This window comes from Euprymna scolopes, chromosome 6 (assembly GCF_053919585.1).
Source record: "Euprymna scolopes isolate OS-2025 chromosome 6, ASM5391958v1, whole genome shotgun sequence".
In the NCBI taxonomy this organism is placed as follows: Eukaryota; Metazoa; Mollusca; class Cephalopoda; order Sepiida; family Sepiolidae; genus Euprymna; species Euprymna scolopes.
Window position 1 is genome coordinate 138749852 of NC_136487.1, and position 26125 is coordinate 138775976.

Below are 26125 nucleotides of genomic sequence, written 5' to 3' on the forward strand. Positions count from 1 at the left end.
TCTTAGCTGCATTATGCTCTTTAAAAAAAAACTTTTAAATACTCTAATAAAACTGGAATATTTATTGATTTATGCATAAGACCTATCGTTAAAATTTCACAAAATCAGGTGTATCTGAAATATATAAACATACCTAACATATATATATATATATATATATGCATATATAACCATCGTAACAGTAGATAGGGTCTCGGATTTATCTAAGATGCAAGATAAATTTTCAAAATTTACCTATTTCCCCACAAGATCAGTTTTTAATATGGAAAATCCAGCTCCTCCAAAAAGGGGCACTGGAACAAAAATAATTGTTTCAGTCTAGAGGGACTTCTTTATTGATTAGAATAAATTACGTGCAGCATCAGAACAGGTTCTACACTTTGTTCCTAGCTCAAAATTATAGTTTTGTAGGTCATTTTTTTTTTTTTGGTAAAATTCCAAACTGTTCCATGTAGCACCTGATACGGGCTTATGTGCAACCAATAAAAACTATAATAATTGTAGTCACTTACCTGAGGCAATTTAAGAAATTTCTTAAGATCTCTGCCAAATGTTCTGCCTTAAATTTGAACAGAAAAAAAACAAACTTTTATAAACAAAATAACAAAACAACAAGCAATAATTGAACCATAATTGCACAAAACACAAATCTAATGGGAGGCTGACACACCATGAGTCAGATGTGTGTCTAAGTACAGTACTAAGGCATGACCATTTTAATCGCAAAAGCCAAAATCACAATGAATTGTTAGAATTCTTAGCTTTCACAGTAAAATTAACATTTTCAGTTTTCAGAGAGAACTATCCTAAGAGGAAAAAGGAAGGTAAGACAGACAGAGGTAAAGAAAAAGAGAACTGGAAACAGGAAAAGAACAGGAGGACACAGCAAGAGAAAATAAAAGAAAATTCAACCAAATTTGAAAAAAAAAACATAAGTAAAACTCTAGCAATTCACCATATTTTAGTTTTTCTTATTTTATAAATAAAAGTGAATTTTGACAAAAAAAATAGAATTTTTACAATTTAAATAGAAACCTGCCAAAAAAGTAGAGAACTTATATTTCTGAACCCTGTTGAATCAGCCATTATCATCGACATATGCTTTAGAGCCATGAAGTTAGTAAAAATGTCACAAATATGAAATGAAAAGTATGTTACTTACATAGGCCCGGACAAGACGATGTCTCATTGGTGGATAAAGAGCGATACCCAATTGGTCAACTGCCGGACTCAACTTCTTGATATGATCAGCCATATCATCATATTCACTTATCTGTCCAGCAGTGTCACAATGTCCACCCTTCTCTGTGGTTTTCATGGCTTTCTTCAGAGAGTAGTTGGCTACTTTGATGAGACCTTGGCAGGGTCCAAGTAGTGTCCGGTCCTCTTCACTCCACTCGTCTTCATTGCTTAGACCCTGACCAGACTCAATGATTAAATCATCAAAGTCATCAAACTGACCACCTCCAGCCATTGTCTGCAGAAAGAAAGAAAAATAAAATCAGTGTTAATCTATATAATACTAAAGCTCACATAACTCACATGACTGCACTTTCATGGATGTGAAAGGAATAAAAATGTCAAATAGCAAAAAACTGTGAAATCGAAATATCGCAACCAAGGATCATGCACCCCCCTCCCTCACCTGTGTGATAGAAGGTAATGTTTTTTTCCCCCCCCAAAAAACAATTCCAATCAGTTTCAACAAAGAAAGTCAAAATGAAAGATGCGTGGTTATAACTAGAGTGTCACGTAATTCGCAGTAACCCCTTACTTCTCAGTGGCAATTTGATTTGTTTAGGGGTAAATATGAGTAAAAGAAACTATAAAATAAAATTATCTAAATTTTATATAAATTGGTCTCACATGTAAGAATAATTATAAACTTATGCATTTTTCATCTTGTGTTTCTTTGTTTTGATCTTCTGGTTTAAAACCAAGATTTGTCAACCCTTTCCATTTTGTCAAAAATAGAGCATAGACTACAGTAAAAGCGAAGCATTAATTTAAATACCATAACAAGAAAAAATCCATCAAAGTTTACTACAATAAACGTAAGCTCCACACTGTCAACTAAGCTCTAACTCCTGTCCCATTGCTGCAATGTTGCACCCATGTGCATGTTTTTATAAGTATTACAATGGAATATGCTTTGACGAACTCGTAGATCTATTGCCCCCTCTCCCGACAAATACCTCCTGTTAACCTGACTAGCAGCAAAATTCCACACCTTCTACTCTGAAAGTTCCTGCCCTCGGACTGTTAAACTCTAGAATTCCCTCCCTGAATCTTACTTTCCCGACTTTAAAGTTAAAAGTTTAAATGTACATGTTTAATCTGCCATGGTTGGGTAGCTGTCTTAAATAATTTGTAATTGTATCCTTTGTATAACCTGTACCGAGCACCAAACCTTCAACATTCAAAAGACTGTAACTTAGAGCTGATTATTATTTAGTACTTATATCCATTGCACCACATATCCTTGCAGACAAAAAAATCCAATTCATCAATCTTCATCTAAAAAAAAAGTCTAAAACATAATAGAAAATAATGCTATAATATTTTCTAAGAATTTTTGGGAGGACTTAGTCAAACAAAACTCCTTATAAAAAGTATGGGTCAACTTATTGCCAATGCACAATCCTTTCTTCCAACCTTCATATTTTTGACATTTTTTTGATTATTTTTATTCAACCCCAAAAATGTCATTGTCATCGAGACATAAGGGGATATCAAGATTAGTGGCCATATTTATATGGAACATCCTAGGTAGGGAGTTGTGTAGCAAGATATTTGTTTATGTTATATTTTTTTTACTCACGTTCACCCCTAACAAGGCATATCATTACTTGGACACAAGGGGCTACTATTTGGGACCATGCCTAAGAAAACTTAACAAGATGTTGGTTTACATTACATTTAAACTTCTGGATATCGGTACAGTTAGGGAATCTGGTAGCAGGAAGGGAATTCCAAAGTCTAGCTGTTCGAGGGAAGAAACTATTAGAGTAGAAAACTTTTTGGTATTTAGGGACCTCAACAGTGAAGGGGTGAGATTTTGTTGCTAAGCAAGTTTGTCAGAGATAATAATTTGCTTTTTTTTTATTTTCCATTGGGAGAGATAGTTTTTTGTTTCTATCAGATTTGTTAAAAACCACTGGAAAATGGTTACTACCCTATGAATCTTCTAGAATCTTCCAGTCGTAGTCCATAAAGATAGTGGGGTCACACAATGATAGATCTAGTACTGAGTAGGTGCCTGAAGTCGGATGAAGGTATGTGTTGGATTTATTGATTAATATGCACAAATCATTGTCATTAGTAATTTTTTCAAAATCTTTTTTTTTCTTTCTTATCCAAGTTTGCAGATCCCCATAGACTGTTAGGTGACTATTAAAGTCACCTAACAGTAAAAATTGTGGAGCTGATTTATTATCTATAAACAATATTTACCTCTTCTAATTCTCTAAGTGCATCCAAGAGAAGACCAAGGGACCATGTCATCAACTCAATTACAGCTCGCTTGTTATCTGTGAGTAGAAAACAATACAATCATTAACAAAAATTTACGACCATTGTTTAAAAAAAAGAAAAAAAAAGAAAAAAAACAGTTTACCCTCATAGAAAAATAAATTTTTTTTCTACATTCTGTACTAAAATTTTTAAACTGTTTTTTTTTTTAAAAAACTTTGTTCACACTTCATGTTATCATGCACAACATTCAGACATTACAAATAGTCAAATTCCACACTCTAAATGCCTTCACAAAAAAAGGAATATTATAAAAACTGTCTGATTCTGAACAAAAAAAATCCAACTTTCGATGACTTTGTAATAGTTGAAAGATCGTTTAACACCAACAAACAAAAACATTCTTCTTCATACACATCACATACTCCTCTTTAAATTTTACATGATTTGCACTTCAAGGGGAGGGGGCAAACATTTGGTCACAGAGCTTGCCGCACTGTTTGACTGGCTGCTTTTCCTTCAAAAACTTTTACAAATATTTCTGCAAGATTAAAGTAACTTTTGCGATAAACAATTTCACAAAAGCACAGACTTAAAATTTCTTAAAAACAAAACGAGAGGTGGGGTGATAAAAATATTAACCTGATTTTATTAAATGACAGTTTCTATGCATATAAAGCAAAGTTCTCTGTATGTGTGTGTGTCATGGCATCACACAGTTAAACTAACTACAGATTTGGAATCAGTACCTTTTGGCCAATATCCTGATCAAAAGCTCTTGAAACTTTTTTAAAAACTAAATATTAAAAAAAACTATGTAAAAATAATAAAATTTCTAATGTTCCTTTTTTGAAGCAAACTGAACAACTACTTTTCACATCAAATCATCGTACATACTTGGCAGATAGATCTTTTTTTTTCAACTAAAAATGACTAAAAAGCATAAGCAGCAACATAATTAATATTTTACATGGTATATGAGTGTCAATTAGTCAAATAAAACAATAATATATTCCTGAGTAATTTGAAATGGTTACTGTACTTATTACCTTTATATTTAAATTAAAAAAAAAACTATTAGTATTTTTTTATGATTTAAAAAGATGAGAGAAGAGAAATGGGACTTTTCTTTTTATCTAGCAAATGTAATTAATCATCGTCAACAACAAATTTAGTTAAAAAAATAAAGTATACATTTCATTATTCAAAGAAAAATTATTAGTTATTGCGTTCAATGCAAAGTTTATTTTTTTTACAAGAAATTATTCTAAATTGTTGTAAACATGTAAATGTTACCGGAAGTAAAATAATCATTTTGACAAATTTATTAATTTCAGAAAATTTTACAATAATTATAAAATAATTATAAAACAAATTAGGCACAAGGCCATTCAATAGTGTGAGGAGGAGGAGGGGTCTATGGTCATTCTTGTCACTGTACCTAATACTATCTAACATTTTCCTAGTTAGAATCCTCAATCACCATAATACCACATTCACTCCACAGGTTGTCCTATTCCCAAATCGTTTCTCTTTTGCATATATATATATATTTTTTTTTTTTTTCAAACAATGAGATAAATTAAATTACAGATTAATTAATTTTGTGGTTCAAAGTCTCACAAAATAGTGTTGGGTAGAAGTATTTTTATATAAGGCAAACCCAGCCAATCGGAGATCAAAATTAGAAATGAATTGTGCAGAACATTAATTTATTAGAACTTGTTTATAAAATAATGACGTAATTGAAGCATTTAGATAAATGTGTTTTGGAAGTCTTCCGTTCAGTGTATATATATATATATATATATATATATATATATATATATACACGAGTACTTGAAAATATTTTAATGTATAACTTAATTAAATAAACCCAAATTGTTTTTATATATTTATTTAGATATCATTAATCTATTATATAAAAGGAAAAATGTGTGTTAGTGTGTGTGCGTGTATGTTTGTCTGTTTCCCAAAGACTTGACACACACAACAGACACTGATAAAATCAGTATCATTAGAAAGATCCATCCCTCAGACAAGAAATATCCAAAAATTAGCCCAAAACATTAATTCTTTGACCATCAACTAGGTCGTTTTTTACAAGAAGGGGTCAGTTTTTGTGATAACATTTTTGTAAAATCATTTACGCTTCGTTATCTTAACGGACATATAAGAGACGTTATTTCGAAGGGTGAGACGACGAGAGCATTTGATTTTTTTCACCTCCTTTTCCCTTTACTGTTAAAGATTCGAGCCTGGTTACTGTGACTAATTTTTTTTTTTTTTTCGCTGCTATTTTTTTTAGATGGGGTTGCTCAATACCCTTATGATAAAACCTCTCCACACCCGGGCAACACCGGGTACCCCCACTTGTTTATTAGAAAAGATAAATGAGGAATATATTTGACTGTGAAAAATCAGTCAGCAAGGGAGAAGAATAAAACTTTTTTTCTCATTCAATAATTTGTATCATGTAAAATTATGAAGAGAAAAAACCTGGCAATAAAACATTAAAACTATAAAGAGATTTGCTCACCTTTTGGTATGCTACTGAAATAGTCAGAGTGTTCCCAGACAACACCAGTTTTTTGCAACATCTCTGGAGAACTAGACAGATGAAAAGATGGGAGTAAAAGATGATTAGTAAAATCTCATTTAAACATGCTTAACTTATTTACAATAGAAAAAGTGCAAATGCATATTTGGTATCCTCCATAGCACTACATCCAAAACGGGGGGGGGGGGGATAGGTTGATTGCTTTTCACTTGAAGCACTCATTTGAAAGAGTATTCGGGGAAGACTCCTGGCTAGTTTTGAATACAAATCCTAAATGGCTTAAAAAAAAATAAATAAAAATAAAAAATAATAATCCTTTGTTTCTATTTACTTAGACCCCTATTAAGGCAGAGTTAGACACAAGGTCAGTTTTTAATCTGAGGAAATTTCAACTGCCCCAAAAAAGGTACTCTGGATCGAGACAAAAATCAAAATCACCTCAGTCTTGAAAAGAATTTATCCTTCACTAACCAAGGATAGAAAAGCTGAAGTGTAGAACCAGAACAGTTACTACACTTTACTCCTACCCAAGTTCTTTTGTCACATCTTGGGGAAGCAGATGAATAAATAAATGGCTATTTATTTTATGGATGCATTTTCTGACAAAATCAAGTAGGAATATTTCATGCTCTTCCATCAGTGTGTTTTTTTTTTTTAAATGATATTCAAATCTGTTATAAAACTGGATTTTTATATTATTTTATTACAAATTACCATATTGGGTTACCCCTATTCTGGATTATCTTTATATACCTGGTAACCCCAACATCACATTTTCGTCTATTTTTCTAAGTTTATTCAAAACTGGACCCAATTAACACAATACCGCATTCACTCTACCAGCTTAATTCCACTCAAAATATCTCCAAATGTTTTTTAAAAATGTATTTTATTTACAAAATCTAACAAGAAAGATGATGAGTAGGAGAAATTATCAACACCCTGGAAGAAAAATAAAGAACTAAACCCTTTCTAAGTATAGACCATCCGTTTTCTGAACTGTTAAAAAAAAGATTTTTTTTAAATAAGCAGGTTGGTCTCTAAGTGGGAGAGGGAACTACCAAAAATAGGGACAAAATGTGGGAAAACATGGTGTTCTCTAAAATGAAATTTTTTTTAAGTTTAAGAGGGCATATTTTTTTTTTAAAAAGAAACAAATAAAAATTAACCTCAGACAGCAAATAATCACTCACCTGGCCATGCCACTTTGAATGGATTTAACAAACGTCTGGACTTTTGTTATTAAATCTAAGGTTGATTTTTTGAAACAATCACGTAACAGTAAACCTGAAATAAACAACAAAAAAAAGCAGATAAAAGAGGATCTTTCTCAAAATCTGTGAGAGTTTTTTTTTTTTAATTTATTAGAATATGAAAAATTGAAAAAGAAAGTTTTTTGATGAAAGTCGATCAAGACAAGGCATGAAGCCACTTGATGTAAGAATCTAAAGAGAATTAAAATAATTATGTTGTATAACAAAAAGGGTTTAGTTTGGTTTTGTTTTACAGCATATAGGCCCTTTTCTGGCTATTTGATTTTGGTAAAAGATCTTATGCTTCAAATTCTTTATATATCTCCAAATATTTATTCATGATGTTTAGTTTGGTTGTTTTGTAAAGGAAAATTATTTTTTATTTTGGACTTTACAGTAAATGATCGAGTTTTGCAACAGAAAAGGAAAAAAAAACCCCCAATAACATCAATGTTTGGTGCATTTTAAGCCAGGAAACCAATACCTTCAGACAGCCTGATCTAGTAGCAACAGACTGGAGAAGGTAGAATCACTTCAAAATAAGGTAGTCTTTTAATTGACGATGATAAATTCAGGGGCAAAATGACAAAGCGAAAACGTTTGAACTAATTATTATATAAAGATTTATCTTCACTTTCTTTTTGACTTATCTTTAAAGAAAAAAAAGAAATTAAAATTTTCTAGCTAAGTGATGATTGATGATCTTAACACCATTTTGCAAATAGACAAGAGAGATAATCTATATAAATAAAACAGTAGATGTATGTATGTGTGAACATATTTAGCCAATGAACTCTTAAACTACTTGTTACATAACACTAAAATTAACAGGAAATAGTAATCATACACCAAGGATGGTTTATAACGAGTAAAATCTTTGTTTGGATGGGTGAATAACGCGTACAGAAATATGTCAGAATGTTCAGATGCAAAATATTTCTTTCAACTTGCCGACATGTTTCTATTACTTTGCCGCATGTGCAAATTCCTTTATAGCTTGAAGTGGTTTAATTTTAAATCTTTCTTATCTATCTGTCAATAGCTCAAATGGTAGGGAATTCATCTGGAGTGCAAAATATTTTGGTTCCAATTCTAGCTAATGTCACCAAAGTCATTTTTTTTTTAAATTTTTGAAATCAATATATGTATATATATATATAATAACATAATATGGAATAGAGAATTGGCTCAGTAATAATAAATACAGAAACTGCATGAATTAAAATATATTTAAGCATATTTTACGATTCAGCAAGACTAGGCAACCACCTCCGCTGGTTCAAAATAATTCAAGCTTTTGCAAGATTTTAGAAAGCCTTTCTTAAAATGGGCGAGGGATATTAAAAAAAATCCAATTCATCATTAACTCCCCATTTCAGTAATAGAGCTTAAAATCAGCCTTGTACATCATCATAATGCCCACTATTAATCAATTTACAAAATGATTTTCTTTATAAAACTAATTCATCAATTTACATGATTTTTGGTGGATAATATTTTCTTTCTATGATAGGTATGTACATTATAACATCTTTTCTTTATCTTTTTCTTGGAGAGAGAGGTGTGAGTTATTCTATTAGAAATTAAATTATGTAGGTAAATTTCCACTTGAATTTAAGATCAGAATTTAAATTAATGTGTCAATGGAAGCGATGTCATGAACTGGAAGTTGATATGGCAGAATAAGGAAGTCTAAATCTTTCTATTAAAATTTTAAGTCTAAGGGTAACCAGACATATTCTCATAGCTCTTCTTGCATTCACCTGCATTGAGTGGGTGAAAGAAAGACTGATACTATGCAATTTGAAGCTTGAAACTCATTTTGTAATATTACTGGATACCGTAAAGAATATGAAACAGATAATAAATTCACCAAAACAAACCTGGAGCATGTACATCAGATAGACTCTTCCCTTGGTTAAATAGTATCTATATATATAAAAGCAAAAATGTATGTATGTATGTACGCTTTTCCTCGATGTCCACAAAAGGCTTCTTTCAAAGAAGCGCTTGCTCGGTTTACAACTTCTTAAAACTTTTTATATCATCTATAAATTGTAATATCTCAGAGTTACCCACGGAGCTCGCCTGTCTATTTAATTTTATTGACTTTCAAATGTTAATTATTCGACATTTCCCGCATCGGCACGTGTTACATTCGGTTTTCGGTATAAAAAAAAGAAGCGAAACTTGACTCTAATCACAGGCCAAAAGCCAGTTGTTGTTCAATGTCGACTTCGTCATATCAGACTGTAGCTTTCATTTCGCTCCTCCTAATAAACAGGGAGCGGGTTTTTAAAAACAAACAAACCGATTTATTCACCTCATTCAAAACTGTCCCGCACAAAATGCTTACTGCTGAATACCTATCGCCGTCATGTCAATCAAAAACGCGCACCTGTTTTTTTTAACACTTTACTATTTTCCAACTGCGCGTCGTGAAGGCTTCGCTTTTTTTTCACGGGCACCCGTTTTTTTTTTTTTTTCACATTTTCGGGGGTTTTTCACATACCCCGAAAAACACCCGGGCAACGCCGGGTACTCTCTGCTAGTATAATATAAAGGAAAAATGCCTGTGTGTGTGTGTGTATATATATATATATATATATATATATATATATATATATATTAAAACACCGGAATACAGCATTAAAAACTAGTAACAAAATACAGTACAGTATACAATACACACATATATAATAAAATAATAGTATAAATAACACCGTAAGCCAGGACAAATACCGTAACCAGGGGACCGGAAAAACATTGTATTCCATACTGTAACTTGAAAAAACGTATCCTAGGGCCACCATATTCCAGGGTTCTACTGTGTGTATATATATATATATATATATATATATATATATATACGTCTCACTAAAACTTGAGAATTATTCAACAAACCCCTAAAATGTTTGTATTTTTTTTTATATAAATCAGCATACTACTACTGCATGGTCTGACGTTTTTCTGTTCCCAAAATTTAGAAAAAGAAAAGATTCATTGTTTTTTTTTTTTGGGGGGGGGGGTCAAATGGCCATTTATTTCATTTAATTTTATCAAGTAAACATGATTCTTAATGTTATCTAGAGAGAAGTAATTGATTTTTTTTTTTTTTTGTTCACAGAGTTATTTCCTGTACAACTTTCAACCCGCAGAAAAGTGTCAACTCAATTTTCCTAATATTTTATCCAATTATAAAACTATAGACAGAGATATAATGGTGGAGAGTAAAACGGCTCAATGAAGCAGAACATATACTGAGTGACAATCACCTACTAAGTAGACCTAGTATAGAATTTAATACAATATGGGAACCATTACTTAAAAATAATAGATAAGATCATTAGGAAAAAAAATATATATATATACAATGTAAGATGGTCCAAAAGCAGTCTGAAGGATTCCATACGTTTCTGTGGCATTTTTTTAAGTTTAAAAAAGAATTTTATTGCATATCATTCTTCTAAAGTGTCCTCACATCCAGATTGCATTTTTGAAATCCACCAGCTGTGACAATTAGGCTTTTGTAGGATGTATTCCAATTGCTACTGTAGCTGTTTATTTACACCCGAAATCATAAAAATTGGTCAGTCGTCTCATAAGATGTATAGTAATAACATACTGAATTTTGAAGGGTCTACAACAATTTTAAATGCCTGTACAGAAAGAAGCCTGGAACCTTATTAATGGAACCTCGTACATATATAAATATATGCATAATTATATTTATAATAAATAGCAAGAGTAGGCTTAAGACTCCTAAAATTCATACTAGAATTGTCCACAAGAACCCATGGCATAACAGATAAAATATCGAAAAATTGGCTAAAAACATTAATTCCTTCACCCTCAACTGGGCACCTTTCTACAGGGAGTGTCACTTTTTTTTACCGATATTTTCGAAAGTCATCCCCTTTTTCCCGATTGACTAGCCTTAATTTAAACATACGTCACTTCCAGTTTGGCGATGGGCGCAACGGCAAAGATGTTACTTTTTTTTTTTTCACATTCTTTTCCTCCTTTGTGGTACGGGTTCAAGCCTGCCTGACTGCCTCCCTACCTACTACCACTTTTTTTTTTTTTTATTGCTCAACACACACCTCCAAACACCCGGGCAATGCCAGGCACCCAGGCTAGTATATAAATATATGCATAGTTATATTTATAACAAATAGCAAGAAGAGTAGGTTTAAGACTCCTAAAATTCATACTAGAATTGTCCACAAGAACCCATGGCATAACGGATAAAGTATTCAATTGTAAGTGACACTCTTCTGGAGGTTGAAGGCGAGACAAAAAATACAACTTCAAATTACTTAAGACTTCTAACCGGTCATGGGACATGGATTAAATAGTTTCGTTTGAAATTCTGTGCAGATTCAGGAGTTTGACATGATACACCTGAAGAAGGTTGAAATATTGCGCAAATAGCATTGAACATAAGTGTAACAGAGTGCGTATGATCGTGTTGGAAAATATCAGCAGGAGCTGTAAAATAGTTGGCTTGCGAAGATATTAGTAGCAGTAGCTGAAAAAACAGCACATATGCAAATTAGGAAGCTTGCGCGACAAGAAAAAAAAGGACATCACATGGTTGGGAGAAGCAAAGTGTGCGTCAAAAAAGACAGACGTGTAAAGTCGAAGACAAGAAATGGCTGGCTATGGCCAGCATGTGGTCAGAGAGAGAGAGAGAGAGAAAGGAAAATGCGTGCTAGGTGAGATGAGCATGTGGTCCCACAGTGGAAGTGAGAGACTTTTAAGCTGGTGTAGAGATGGCAGGGTCTCATGGCAGTCAAAATGAACTGTTAGAAAAAACAAGAAGCAGATTTTCTTGGAAAGTAATGGTAATAAATGCCTTTTGCTAAAACAGAAAGAAAAGCCGAGTCATATTTATTTATTTTGTTTGTTTGTTCCTGCAACATTACATGAGAATAATAGTCTGAATAACCCAAATAATAAATCATTTACAAAATTCAGAAACATAATACACAATTATTATTTTTATGATTTGAATATTCATTGAAATAAAAAATGTAAACAGCATAACATAAAACGAAATTTAAAACGTTCCATTTTAAATTAATTTAATCATGGAATTAAATTTGCCACATACGAGTCTTAGAGAGAGGTTTAGATCAGATGACCTCAGAGGGGGATTAAATCCGGACAGTATAAGGAAACTTCAATGGGACATTTCTTCTCCATACATCATCACTCTGCCTACATTAGTGACATACATAAATAACAAAATAATTAAACAAAATTAAAAAAAAAAAACTTACCTTGAGATTTGGGTAAAGAATAAAAGTTCGAAACCAGTGCTAAAGAGGCTGTCTCAACTTTGGCAAGCATCTTTCGGACGTTCTGTAAAGGAACATTGGAAAGTTGAATTTTTTTTAAAACAACTGACTTTGCAAAATCGTTACTCGTTTGCAAAGTTCACTATTTTAAACCAAAATCTTACATAAACATTTTTTAAAATTTTTGTTCACCCAAGCAAGCCATATTGCCACCGAGACGTACGGGGCAAATGTGAGTAAGGGAGAACTTTACTGGGATCATCCTAGGTGGAGAGTTGTGTAGCAAGATATTTGTCCACATTACATTTAAATTTTTGCAGGTTAGTACAGCAGAGGAAACAGAGCAGGAAGGGAATTCCACAGGCAAGTGATTTGAGAAAAGAAGCTATTAGCATAGAAAGTTTTCCAGCAGTGTAAAGGTGGGATTTTGCTGCTTGGTTGATAGAGGCTATTTATGTTGAGAAATCTGCACTCAATGTAAATATACTTTATATGATTAATGTAAACTGGTGGGACCAGTGGAAATTCTACAGTGACATCTTTCATATGTAATATATTGCTGCTGGACATTATGTGGACATTTAGCACGTATGGAGACCCTGCGATATTATTGTAGCCCTTTTGTTAAAAGATTTTATCTAAGTAATCTGGTTAATATAGTGTCAGAATATATCTGGTTAGTATGGTTTATCGCCAATATCCTTATAGGAGTCTGTGACATATTTCCACTGTATGGACAGCCAGCGCAAAAGGAAGCCCCACAATATCATTATACCATCTTTAGACAGAACAGATACTATTCTTGAATCCTAACCAGAAGATCAAAAAGATATATTTTAGTTTCATATCTGGCCTAAAAGCAACATCATTTATTTTTATTTAAATTGTTTTACATTGCGTCTTCGGTGATAAATAGAAGATAACATGCTATGAACATTAAATTAGCGTATCTATCTACTAAATTAAATGTTTGTAGTATGTTATCACTTTCTATCCTCTTTTTTAATAAAAAGAATCTCCCGATTGAATAATATATAATCTGGAAACCATGACACACGTACGTACGTTAAAGGTACTATGGTATTAATATACTGACACCATCTATATAATTATAATATAAAAATTCATCGGAGCACATTCAGTGGAAGTATTTGTAAAACAAGCACAGGAATGCAACATTATGGTGAGGAGACAGGGGCTAGAGCTTGGGAGATAGTGTGGGACCTATTAGGTTAAAAACTCTGTTTTGTACCCTGACCAAGAGGGAGAGACAAGGGATCGGAGCACCAGCTCTGATGTGGCAACAATACTCCATGCATGCGTATATGGTGGCTTTATAGACATATAGGATACTGGCATACAAGAGAAGATTTTTAGGCTAATAGATAGAACTCATTTTCTTTACAGCAAACTTGGCAGTATCTTCTATATATTTATTTCAATTCATGTTGCCTGTGAATGTTGAGGCTTTCTGAAAGGGTGCTATGAATCATGCCTGAAAAGATTTCTTATAACTGTTAAAGGAAAGGAGCTTTGTCTTAGTAGCATTGAATGTGGCCACCCACTTTTGGCCCTATTCAACTAGAGACTGGAGATCATTTTCTCAGGATTCAGCTATTGCCTTAGATATGCATGTCCAATTTACTCACATGTCAATAGAGTGTGGTATGATCAGCAAATATACTCATCTCGTATACAATTGCATTAGGAAGGTTGTTTATGACGATCAGGAATAATAACAGTCTAAGTATTGCCCTCTGGAGCACACCTGCATTAATTTGATGTTTCATTTTTAATTTTATGTGCCTAGCAGTGTTCTTAGATAGGTTTTGTGTCGGAATGTCTTTGATAAGTATTGATAATCAAAATAATCCTATGAAAGAAGGAACAAGCTATTTTGACCAAAGTTAACACAGCCTAACATCGCAAGTGCATTGAAAAGTTTTATTACCACACAAGCAGAAACGTCCAACATATAGTTTTTTCTTATGATTAAGATGCTCGACTTTTGAGCCCTAATTCTAGTTAAAAATTACTTTCTAGCCGCCCATTAAAAAAATGTACTGTTTTAGGCAATTACATGTAAATATTTAAAAAAAAAAAAATTAGAATAGGGTATCAGTTTTGCATATAAACATAAAATTCCTGGTTCATTTTAGCCTTTTAAGGAAGTTAGTCCCTTCACCCAATTACAAATGTCAACCAAGGGGAAAGTCTATCAGGCATATGTACAGTGTATGATAATGTGTGAAAATGAAACTTAGCCAGTAAGGGTTGAGGACATGTGTTGCATGAAGAGAAATGATATGAGAATCATACAATAGATGTATAATGTAAGTCTTAAAAAAAAAAAAAGGCTTAGATTTGGGGAACTAAGAGAAAGATAAAATTTGGTCAATATAGGGAGATGTCGGCAAACAGATTTCAATGGTATTACCATGTTGAAAGAATGGATAAAAGTTCTTGGATTAGGAGATGATAAACAGTTGCGGTGGCAAGGTCAGTTGGCAAGAGGAAGGCATTGGAAGCGTTATTACATGTTGTTAGGAAGAAATATTCGTGATTTGATTTAGTTTCCTTACTATTTTATGAATAAATGAAAAAATAACCAAAGCAATATCATTTTCCTTCCTGCAAGTAGTCTGCTCATTTGTTCAGATAGTAAAACAATCAACAATGCTGGTTGTAATCATACAAAAAGAATTTAAAAAAGTCAGTTGAATTGTAATTCTTTTTATAATTACAAGCTATTCTGGCATGAAATGCAACCGACACGAAAGTGGGAATTTGAAAATTGAGAAATGGAAATATTAAATAATTCGTTTAAAATTGAATGTGTCAAGAAATGGAATTATGGAATGATTCACGTCGAACTTTGAAAATTGAATGAATCGAATTCTGGGAACTGAACTGAACGGGTCAGAATTTACAATGTTGTTCGAACGCTGACAAGAATCCTTTTCTTTTAATTACACTGGTCATGGTTTATTATCATATTCCAAAAATCATCTAAATTGATCAAATGATGTGATGAACTGATAAAAATGAATTTGAGAGAAAGAGGAATAAACAAATACTTGGTCAGAGATAAGTTAGTTTGGAAATCATTTTCAAAACAATGTCCAATGCATACCAGCATGTAAAATGGACAAGTTCGACAGCAGACTTGTTACTGTCGGATTGATGTATACTTCTACTCAATTCCAGGGATTTCACACTCCCGGGCTTTACCTTCTTTCTGAATCTGATCATCTTAAAATTTTAGTGTTGGGTATCGAACTGTCTTTGTTATGACCCTTTTTGGCTTTTTTCAGGTTTCTATTTTGAATCCTGTTTTCGCAATACTGTTGCTGTTTGTGTACAGCATAGATGATTTTCCCTTCATTTTGTCCTAGACCGAAGTTACATCACAACGGTGATGATTACAGACATTTTCAGACATGTTACATTTTGTGGTAAGCAGATAAAAAGTAAAATGAACTTACCTCAGGGGATGGATAAGGAGATTTAGAGAAAGCCATGCTGATAACAGTTACTTCATGTGATAAAGATTGGCTGATCTTTTCTGAGGGGAAAAATGAAAAAGTATAAAAAGAATTTTTAATATTCAACAAAGAAAATTTTATAGAAAATTTTTTATTAAGATTAATTGTGGTATAATTTTAATCTATCCTCGTTTATATAATTATTCCTCATTCTGTAACCCTTATTGACTTGATTTATGTAATAAAGTTCCTATGTAACTTTATTCTTTATCTTCTTCTTATTCTATTGTTTGCTCCTCTTAACTGGGTAGAGCAGCTTTTATTTAGATAGGTTTGCCTTACGATTGAAAATTTATTTTTCAGCTTAATTATATATATATATATATATATATATATATATATATATACATATATAAATAAAAGGTGGTTTCGAAGGCTTGACAATGCAGGAATGTACAGTTGTTGTAAGCAGATAAATAAACAAATAAATAATTCCATAATATTTTTTTTTTATTTCACTGATTGTAGATGTTGCTTTTTTCTTTTCCTATTTTTTCAACTGTAGATGGTATTTATCCCAAAGAATCTTTCGAGAGCATCTCTCATCATCAGTGGTAGAAACGTATATCCAATCTCTAAGCTGTCAACTGTAAAGCGGCTGTTGTATTTAAATCTTTTTTATTCAAACGCTGTTTTAAGTTTAAATTATGTTAACTGTTAAGGGGAGGTAATTCTTTTTTTTTTTTTTTTTTTTTTTAAACTTTTCTATAGATTTTCTGATCTAGAAGTAATTCTATATTCTGTTTAAATTTCTTGGTTTAATCTTAAGGAAAATTATATCTTTTTATTTATTCATTTAAGTTTAGATTATGTTAGTTGTTAAGGGGAGATAATTCTATTTTTTACTTTTCTTTCGATTTTCTCATCTAGGGGAAGTAATTCTATAATTATATCTACTTATTTATTTATTTATTCTTCTCTCCTTTTTTTACTGTATGAATTATGACTGAGACTGTATTAGGAAAGTAATTAGTCTGTGTCTTCATTAGAAATATGTTAGATTTTTCTGCTTTACTATTAATATCTGGTTTTAATTTTTCAATCAGTATTGATTCTTTTAATCTGAGATTTCCCTGGTTCCTATCATTTACCAATATTTTAACTATTATGTTTTCAGCGGGATGATGTTTTCCAGACACATGTTTGTAAAAAGATGATATTTTGATGGTAATGTATTCTTTAATTTAGATATGTAAGGGTCTGACTGAACTTCCGATATATGATTCATTGTATATTTTACATTGGATTTGATATACTGAATATGTGCATTCGCATAATCTTGTGTTTTTTATTGGGCAGTTAGATAATGAGCACAGTTTGTTCTTAGTAGTTTCAGTTTTAGATAGGTGTTGTCTTTATGTTGAGCTGGGTGTATGAGTTGTATGTCTAATTGTTCTTTGCGGATGGCCTTGCGGATGGCTGTAGTTATCATTAAAATGTGCTATTTTGAGAAAGCTTGTGTTAGTTAGTGTGTGTTTGTTTGTTTTCTTTTAAATATTTGAATGTGTTGTATGGTTGTTGTGCGGTATTCATTTTGCTTAGGGACTTTTGAAATTCTCAAATGGAGGTGATCATGTCGGTTTCATTTGTTCATGTGAATACGGTTTGTTTCATTCACAGCATAACTAATTTTTGCTTGTGTAGGGAGTGATTTTGAAGAACAATTTTTTAATAGAATATATATATTTTTTTTTTCAAGTCTGTTTCTATTTAACACATAGTTGGAACCCTAACAGGTACTACCACTCCGGGTCAGAGTGGACCTGGGAGCAATGGCAATTAAAGGGTGGCTCCACACTCCCCAAAGCCCGCAAGCTGGGGCCTCGCCATCGGATACGGTTTAAGGTCATATCCAGGACCGATGTGTTAGGGTGTTCTATAGTAAATTTAATATGTAGGTCTGTGTACTGGAAGTTAATATTTTATTAGCTTCCTCACGGGATGATATTAGGATGAGAATGTCATCTACATATCTCGTGGAGAAGATGTCGGATTGATAATTATGTAGTGCGTCTTGTTCATGTATGTTATGACCAGAAGTTTAGATAGGGAAGTCCTGATATTTGTTTATATGTTTTTTGTTTATATTGGAAGTGTGTGTTGTCCACTATTATGTTTAGAAGTTGGTGAGGTTAAAACAGTATCGATTATTATATGAAATGTATTCTGTGAATAGGTCTACAGCTGAGTGTGCAGATACTGATGTGTAGAGAGAGACAACATCTAGGCTGAAGGCATATCTGTTTGTGTTGAAGGTGATGGGTTCGTGATGAGTGTAGTCTGTGTATGACTTCTACAGCGCTTTCGATATCTGTGGAAGAGAGGTTTGTGGTGGGAGAATATAGTGTTTCGTTGCTAAGGTGTTCTAGTGCTAGGGACTAGGTTGCTAAGGTGTTCTAGTGCTTGAAACTATCTTGGTTGATGATGCAGAAGTCTTTCCCTTTGTTGGAGGGTAGGAATATCAGGTTTTTATCTTTTAGGATTTTGAGGGTGAGCAGTTATTCATTAATGAGGTTGGATGTGATGTTAGATTGTTCATTAGTGAGGTTGGATGTGATGTTAGATTGTTCATGTTAGATGATGTCTAGTATGTTGTGTCTAAGTTTTGTGAGTTTAAAGTCTAGTTCAGAGTTGTCTGGAGGTGGGTGCAATGTGCGGCCAGGTTTATATGTTTTATAATTAAAAAAAAGAAAAAGAAAGCAACATCTACAATCAATAAATAAATAAAAAAAATTATTTATTATTTGTTTATTTATCTACTTACAACGACTGTACATTCCTGCATTGTCAAGTCTTCAAAAACACCTTTTATCAGTTAAACAATGCTTCAAGCAATTCACAACATTATATACATGTGTGTGTGTGTGTTTTTGTTTTGGAATGATTAATCGAAATCGGAATCAGGAATTGGAAAAATCAGGACATTTGGAGGCATCAGAATCAGTACCAGAAAAAAATTGTGACTATTTTCCGATGTCAAAAAAGATTCCTTTAATTATATTTGATTTTGTTTAAAACAAATTCTTCCACTGCTGGTTGTGATAATGAAATAATAAATGTAGAGCATTTTTTTTTCTCTATTGCATTTTCGTAACCTGGTGTAGTATTAGTAATGATTGGGCTTTTTTTTACAAAAGAGCAAGTTTCATAGGAATATCAAATTCACAAGCGGTTCCCAGCCGCATGTATATCCCATTCATTAGAAGATGACATAAAACACCAAGCATTCCCAAATGGTTACCAATCTGGTGCTGGCCAGAGTCGACATGGCTTCACTTTGATGATCTAACAAAAACCAATGTGTCAACACGATTATGCCATAAAGCCAACTAATTTGTATACCAATTTAAAAAAGAAAGGAGGCATTCCAATAATTCACTTTCTTCTTATTTTTTTTTTTTTAATTCAGTGGTTGGTCTGATATTACTGTTTATGAACATGCAACATGAATATAAATGCCATATTTTTAAAACTCCTAATACAAAATTAATATCATCTTTGGAATATGGGTCCCTAGTGTTTGCCGGAGTTTGCAAGGTCTTCTCTAATTCTCTTGAGCATCAACAGTGTTGTGCTATCAGATATATACTACATATTCCTGGTGCAACTGTTCCCTCTAGAGTATATGATCTGCTTGGATTAGATCTGCTGTCTATTCACTGGATGTAACAGTTGTTTCTGTTCCCTGTAGATTATTTCATGGTTCTTGCCTCACTGCAATGTGCTGCAGTTGAACAGACCAAACCTGTGGCAACATACATTCACATCAGACTCTCTGCATAATCACACTGATATTTGTTCAGAGATGTACCGGCTATCTCCTTTTTCTTTGTGTTCTGCAGTCTTGAACATGCTGCCTCAGAATTGTGCAAATGAACATATATCACTGTCACATTTTCGGAGTTTGGTATTGACTAACTATTGTGATGTTCTTACACTTAAGTTATGTATTCCCTAATTAGCTTAAGACACTACTAAAGGTGGAATTTTGGCCCACCCCCCCTAGCAAATAATAACAGTAAAAACTTGTAAAATAAAATTGATTCATCGTAATTTTTGCTGTATTCTCAAGAAAAAAGATTAATAAAAAAATCTCATATTTTTTTTACTCTATGTAAAACCGGTGAATTTTCAAAAAATTCCCCATAAGCTAAAAATGAGAAAAATGGAACTAGATATTATTTCTACGTATTTTGATGTAAACAATGAAAACAATGCAATATTTAAACTGAAATAAAATGATATACAAAAAAAAAAAAAACCCTCACATTTTTTCCCCTCTTCCCCCTTAATGATCTCATCAGAAGGAGGGGGATTTTTACATATTAAAATATACTGGAATAAAATAAAATATATTGAATTTTGGATCACTATCATTGCCAATTTATATGATTTTTCTTGATTTTTCAGAAAAAAGAAGTTGGAAAATATATTAAAAATATTAAAGTTTTACAAAAAAAATTTTTATTAAAATTTTCGCCTGTGAAATTTCAAAATATTTCCAAAATAATTTATTTTTTTTAATGATTCAATTTTTCAGACTCCATGAAAAAAAATGTGGAAGATTGACTCTTAAAATTTACAAATAAAAAGGCAATCTTACTGTTAATGATTAAGAAAAAAATCTTTTCTTTTTTTTTTGTAAATTGATGCTATTTTTCGTTAATGAGCAAATAATATATTTAGAAATCGAACATGAATAATTTATTCATCTTTGCGTCTAATAAAAATTGTTGCATAACCTTTATTACTTGTTTCTTCATTGTTAGAACAAAGGTATAATTTCTAAACCAAGTAACTGAAACAATTACGAGTTCACAGTTAATTAAATTTCTTTGTGCACGGTTGCTTATACAATCTGTTAATATTAAATAAAAAATAACTTTTAGTATATAATTCCATACAAAAAATTTTGAATTGGAAATAAGTTTCCAATAAAGTTAATTTAAGGATTTAGTTAAAATTTAAATAATACTTAGTTTTAGGAATTAAAAATTAATATTTCCAAGAATAAAGAGGACTTTAACAGAAATAATTTAAATATTACTTTTTTTTTTCAGGCTACAAATTACGATATTGAAAATTAATAAATTGTTATCAATAAAGAAAATTTGTCACTTAGGACCATCCATAGATATTGGTAGCTAACTGTTTTAGATGTTTCTGCTTAAATATATATTCTTTTGGATATATACATCTATATATGTCATTTTCATAATATTTCAAGCCAAAGGTAAAACTTTTACTGTTATATCTCACTTGGATAATGATTGAATCAAAACTTTAAAAAGGTATCATGTATATTTGTGCTGACCTTTTTTTTTCCAATGTTTTTAATGTTTAATTTGGCTCTTTTTCTAGCATATACAAAAAATTGTTGCCATTGTAATATTTTGTCATTTGTTAAGGTTTTATCAATTTGTGATGTTCAAATCAAATTTCGTCAGTTTTATAGTGTAAAATTAATGTTTATATGCGATTTAAACCTTGATCCTTCTACAATATAGAGTAAAAATTATGATGAATTAATTTAATTGTACTAGTTTTTATTTGTATCTTTTGCGAAAATTCATTTCTAGCTTAGTAGCCTATCTATTGCTAACAGTTTTATGACCATGGATTAATAAAAGAAAAAAAAAATTGAATTTAATTAATTTAAGAATTATATATATATATATGTTTGGAATGCTAGAAAACACTGCATGTTTCTTCTTTTTTTAAAAACAAATTTATTGTTTAATTCAAATATTTTGATCCTTGTCAATGAGAGTCTTTTCTTTTTCTCTTTTTTCTTGTCCACGTGATGTAACAAGAAAAAAAAAGAAAAATAACAGACTTTCATTAACAAGGATGTATTCATCAAAATATCTGAATTCAATGCATTTGTTAAAAAAAAAAAATATATGCTGTTTTCTAGTAAATTTCAAAATATATGCAATGCTTCAAATGCAGGCAAAATAAAAATAAAAAAAATTCTTGAAACTAATTTAATTTTTTTTAATTGTTAAAGTATTGATTCCTATAACAGCTGTTGAGATTTTTACTTTTTCTCAACAAAGAGGAGGTTCCAAGTCAAGAAGAACTGTTGGCAGTGTCTCGGCTGCGCAACATTGACATCTGTCAAGAATCTAGTAACGAGTGAACTACCATGATTTCATTAAAATAGACAGACCTTTACTGTTTAGAAAAGAGCCTTACAATCCATCTCAAATCCTTGGCAACTCACAAAATTTAGGCAGTTGGAAATATGGAATTCGACTTTCACTGGTTTCATTGTCCAGTGAATTCGCTCAAGTATACCTTTGGGGAAAAGAACTGAGTTTACATGAGGACTAGATGGCTGCTTTGATCCTAATTGTAACTTAGTATTATTTAAAAATAATCCAATTGTTTATTACGGATGCTGTACTTCGTATTTAAGGATGATGGTGTTCAATGTAATTTATTGATCAGTGAATAAGTTAAATTTTGATTTTGTCGACTGCAATTTACAAAGTGGGGGTGTATTACTGTTATTAAAAGGTCTGTGTACCGCATTTATATTTTTATTTGTTGTATTATATTTATGTACAAGTCGTATACAAAAGTTCTAAACAATACTTACCAATTTGATTCCAGTAGGCAAATTTTTCATAGTTCGAATTATCTGTTTGTTGGGATTCGCCATCTGGAAAAGAAGGAGAAATAAAAAAGGATGTTAAAATTTAAAGGCAATGTTCAATAAATTTGGGTAAAATTCATACTACTTGTACTGGAAAATATGCTCCATCCATTATTGTCAGCGCATTCTTAACGAAGGCTGTAATCTAGGTGATCTCTAGCCACCCACTGCTGCAATGCCAAACTCCGTAGATACAGGGACTCAAGCTGGGTTCCAGATCAACTTTCATTGCATCACTTTTTCCAACCCTGTAGGAAAGATGTGGCAAATACCTCGATTCTTGTCCAGAATTTCCAGATATTAAAAAAATAAAAATTAAGAAAAATCTGTAGGATGTACATACTGTTGACCAAAATGAAAATATATTAAAAAAATCATGTCAATTTATCAAGTAATTTCATTTTTTTATTAGTAGACCGCCTGGTGTTGCCCGGTCATAAAATATGCATAAATATTACATTTTAATGAATGCAGAATTCTTATTTAATATAAACAGAAACACTGTAGGTAATAAACGTAATGTTAAATTCCTTAAAAAAAAAAAAAAAAAAAAATATTGCAAAAAAACAAAAAGAAACCGAGACATATGCATGAGAGTATTGTATTTTTTCTAAACAGTTCACTTCTTGTAAGTAAAAAAAGTACTTGAGCTGAGTTATTTAATGTCGTCTATTTTCACCATTGCTTCTTTTTTAGAAACATGCTGATTGAGGGACATCATTCAACCCTGTCCATGTAGCTAGTGAGCTGCACGCATGGGAGATCTCAATCCTCCCCAAAATACTATATTATGAGGATCATGTGCAGAGAACTTACATACAATACAAATTTCCTGCAGCAGTTCTTTCAAAGGCAACTTAGATTGGCCTCTTCTGTCTAATGAGGAATTCCAAATTTCAAGCTATCTTTATGGCAACACTAATCTTCCTCATGTCTATAACAACAAAAACTTTTTTTCTATTAACTAGCAGGGGTACCTGGCGTTGCCCAGGTGAGAAACAAGGGGAGGGGGTAAAAAAGTTTTGGTATGTAGGTAGGATCGAACCCGGAGCCCTGAGGTGAAGTTGAAAAATAAAATGTGAAAAAAAAAAAAAAAAAACAGGACACATTAACCAATCGGCCAGCAAGAAAGAGTTACTGAAAGACGTTTGAATTTATTTAAGTAGGAAGAGAATTGACAGGTGCCTGCACCTAATGACTTAATGAGGCCAAATGGAAATCGTGGAGTTAACATTTTCTGCGAGCGTTATGACGACGGAAACAATAGCTAGTCAACAGTTAACATTTTCTGCAGGACAGTTTTTAATGAGGTCAATAACTCGGTTTGTTTGTTTTTACCCAACTTTGGGGAAAACCAGCTCCCCGTTTATTAGGGGAGTGTCCAGATGAAAGCAATTGTTTGATATGACGCTAAAAAAGCAGACATTGACCAAACGTTTACATAGCTTTCTGGAGACCACCGGGAATTGCTGATTCGAATCAAGTTTTGCTTTTTTATACCGAAAAGCGAAAGATACACGTGATGATCTAAAAATCTGGAAAAAATAGCGCATGAAAGTCGGACAAATTAAATACACATGCGACCCCCATTCATAACTCTTAGATATTATGATTTAGACGTGATATAAAAAGTTTTAAGAAGGAATGAGCCGACCGAGAAGTCCAGCGAAAAAAGCGTTTTACAGACATACACAAAAACTGAACATACATACACACATTTTCACTTTTATATTTATAGATAACATCGATATTCATGAGGTGTTATAATTGAAAACTGATTCCCGATGATAAAAACCATAAATAATATTCTTTTTTTAAGTTTGTAATCGATGAGATTAAGGGGAAAAAAGAAAAGAAAAGCGTAAATTGTGGAGTTTTAGGGGGGGGGGCAATTCATTCAACGTCGGCCAAAAAGTTTTCCACATGTCTAAATACCTTATATACCACATTTCAAGTGTGTAGATAAAAAATTTGTTGAGTATATATGCTGAGAATTGTCCTCACACACACATTCTCAATCTATCTATAAAACTGAAATTGTCTGTGTGTGTGTACATTTTCCTACCAAACTACTCTGTCAATTTTCAGTCTACAGACTCGAGATTTGACATGAGGGGTATTGAGATTTGGGAAAATCTTTTTAATTAGTTTTCGGCCAGAAATTTGGCTGTCAAGAGGTCAAAGTTCAACGATTTGACCTTTGAAAACTCTACCAAACTCCTCCGTCAATTTTGAGTCTAAACACTTGAAATTTTAGATGTAGGTTACTTGGACATGGATCAAACTTTTTAATTCGATTTGAGCTCAAAACAATAAATGTTAAGGGTCAAAACTGGGGTCAAAGTTAAAAAAAATTGACCTCTGCAGTCTCTACTAAATTACTCAGCCAATTTTTGGTCTAAACATTTGAAATTTTACATAAAGTGTATTCAGACATAGGGAAAACTTTTTAATTAGTTTTCGGCTGAAAATTTGGCTGCTAAGGGTACAAAGTTCAAAAGATTTGACCTTTGCAGTCTCTAGCAAACTATTCAGCTAATTTTGGGTCTAAACATTTGAAATTTTACATAAAGGGTATTCAGACATGCTTTTTAATCAGGTTTTGGGCGAAAATTTGGCTGACAAGAGGTCAAAGTTTACAGAGTCTCTACCAAAATCCTCCACCAACTTTGGGTCTAAACACTTGAAATTTTAGATGTAGGTTACCTGGATAAGAGTCAAACTTTTTAATATATATATATATATATATGCACATTAAGTTATGAACAGTACATAGGGCCCAAGCAAAGCCAGGTTGAACTGCTAGTTTTATAAATATATAAATTCCGTGAACAGCTTCATACAAATATTTCTTGTGCTTGTTGTGGAATAAACACATTTCGGTGCTTGTTAAGCTATAGTAAAAAGAAAAAATCAATTTTTTTAATATATCGTTTTAAGCAAAAACAATATTATGTACTTAATTGTTATGTCGAAAATAGTAATATATCCAAAAATTACGAAAATTCATGAGTAGAACAACTGCTATAAAAAGAAAACAAAATAAAAATCAATCGCTATAGACAACAAATATAGTCGATATGATACAATTTGAAGTATTCTTTTCGGAGTTATGCCCAGTGTGTAAAGCCTCCTACTACCTACTTTATAACGTTTAAGAAAAATGCGTTTTTGTTTTTTTTACACAGGCATCACCACATTATCAAAGCCAAGAGGCTACTCGAGGATAAGGGTTAAAGAGTGTACAGTAGAAATTGGACAATATAGTAATCATTAGTAATGGAAATACTGTGAGCTTTTGATTTCTGCCCATCAACTACTACTCTTATGAA

The 26125-nt window shown here is 32.0% G+C and overlaps 1 protein-coding gene across 1 annotated transcript in view; it reads right to left on the bottom strand.

Annotated features, from left to right (window-relative positions):
• Positions 1–26125, bottom strand: part of LOC145277989 (cyclin-D1-binding protein 1 homolog) — a 33229-nt gene that overhangs the window by 4190 nt on the left and 2914 nt on the right. The window contains exons 2-9 of the mRNA XM_080130132.1: positions 22737–22799; positions 16073–16152; positions 12570–12651; positions 7225–7318; positions 6011–6081; positions 3454–3530; positions 1163–1477; positions 513–559 (exon numbers count right to left, since the gene is read on the bottom strand). Of these exons, the coding sequence (XP_079986258.1) occupies positions 513–559; positions 1163–1477; positions 3454–3530; positions 6011–6081; positions 7225–7318; positions 12570–12651; positions 16073–16152; positions 22737–22799 (829 nt within the window). The remainder of the gene's footprint in view (positions 1–512; positions 560–1162; positions 1478–3453; positions 3531–6010; positions 6082–7224; positions 7319–12569; positions 12652–16072; positions 16153–22736; positions 22800–26125) is intronic.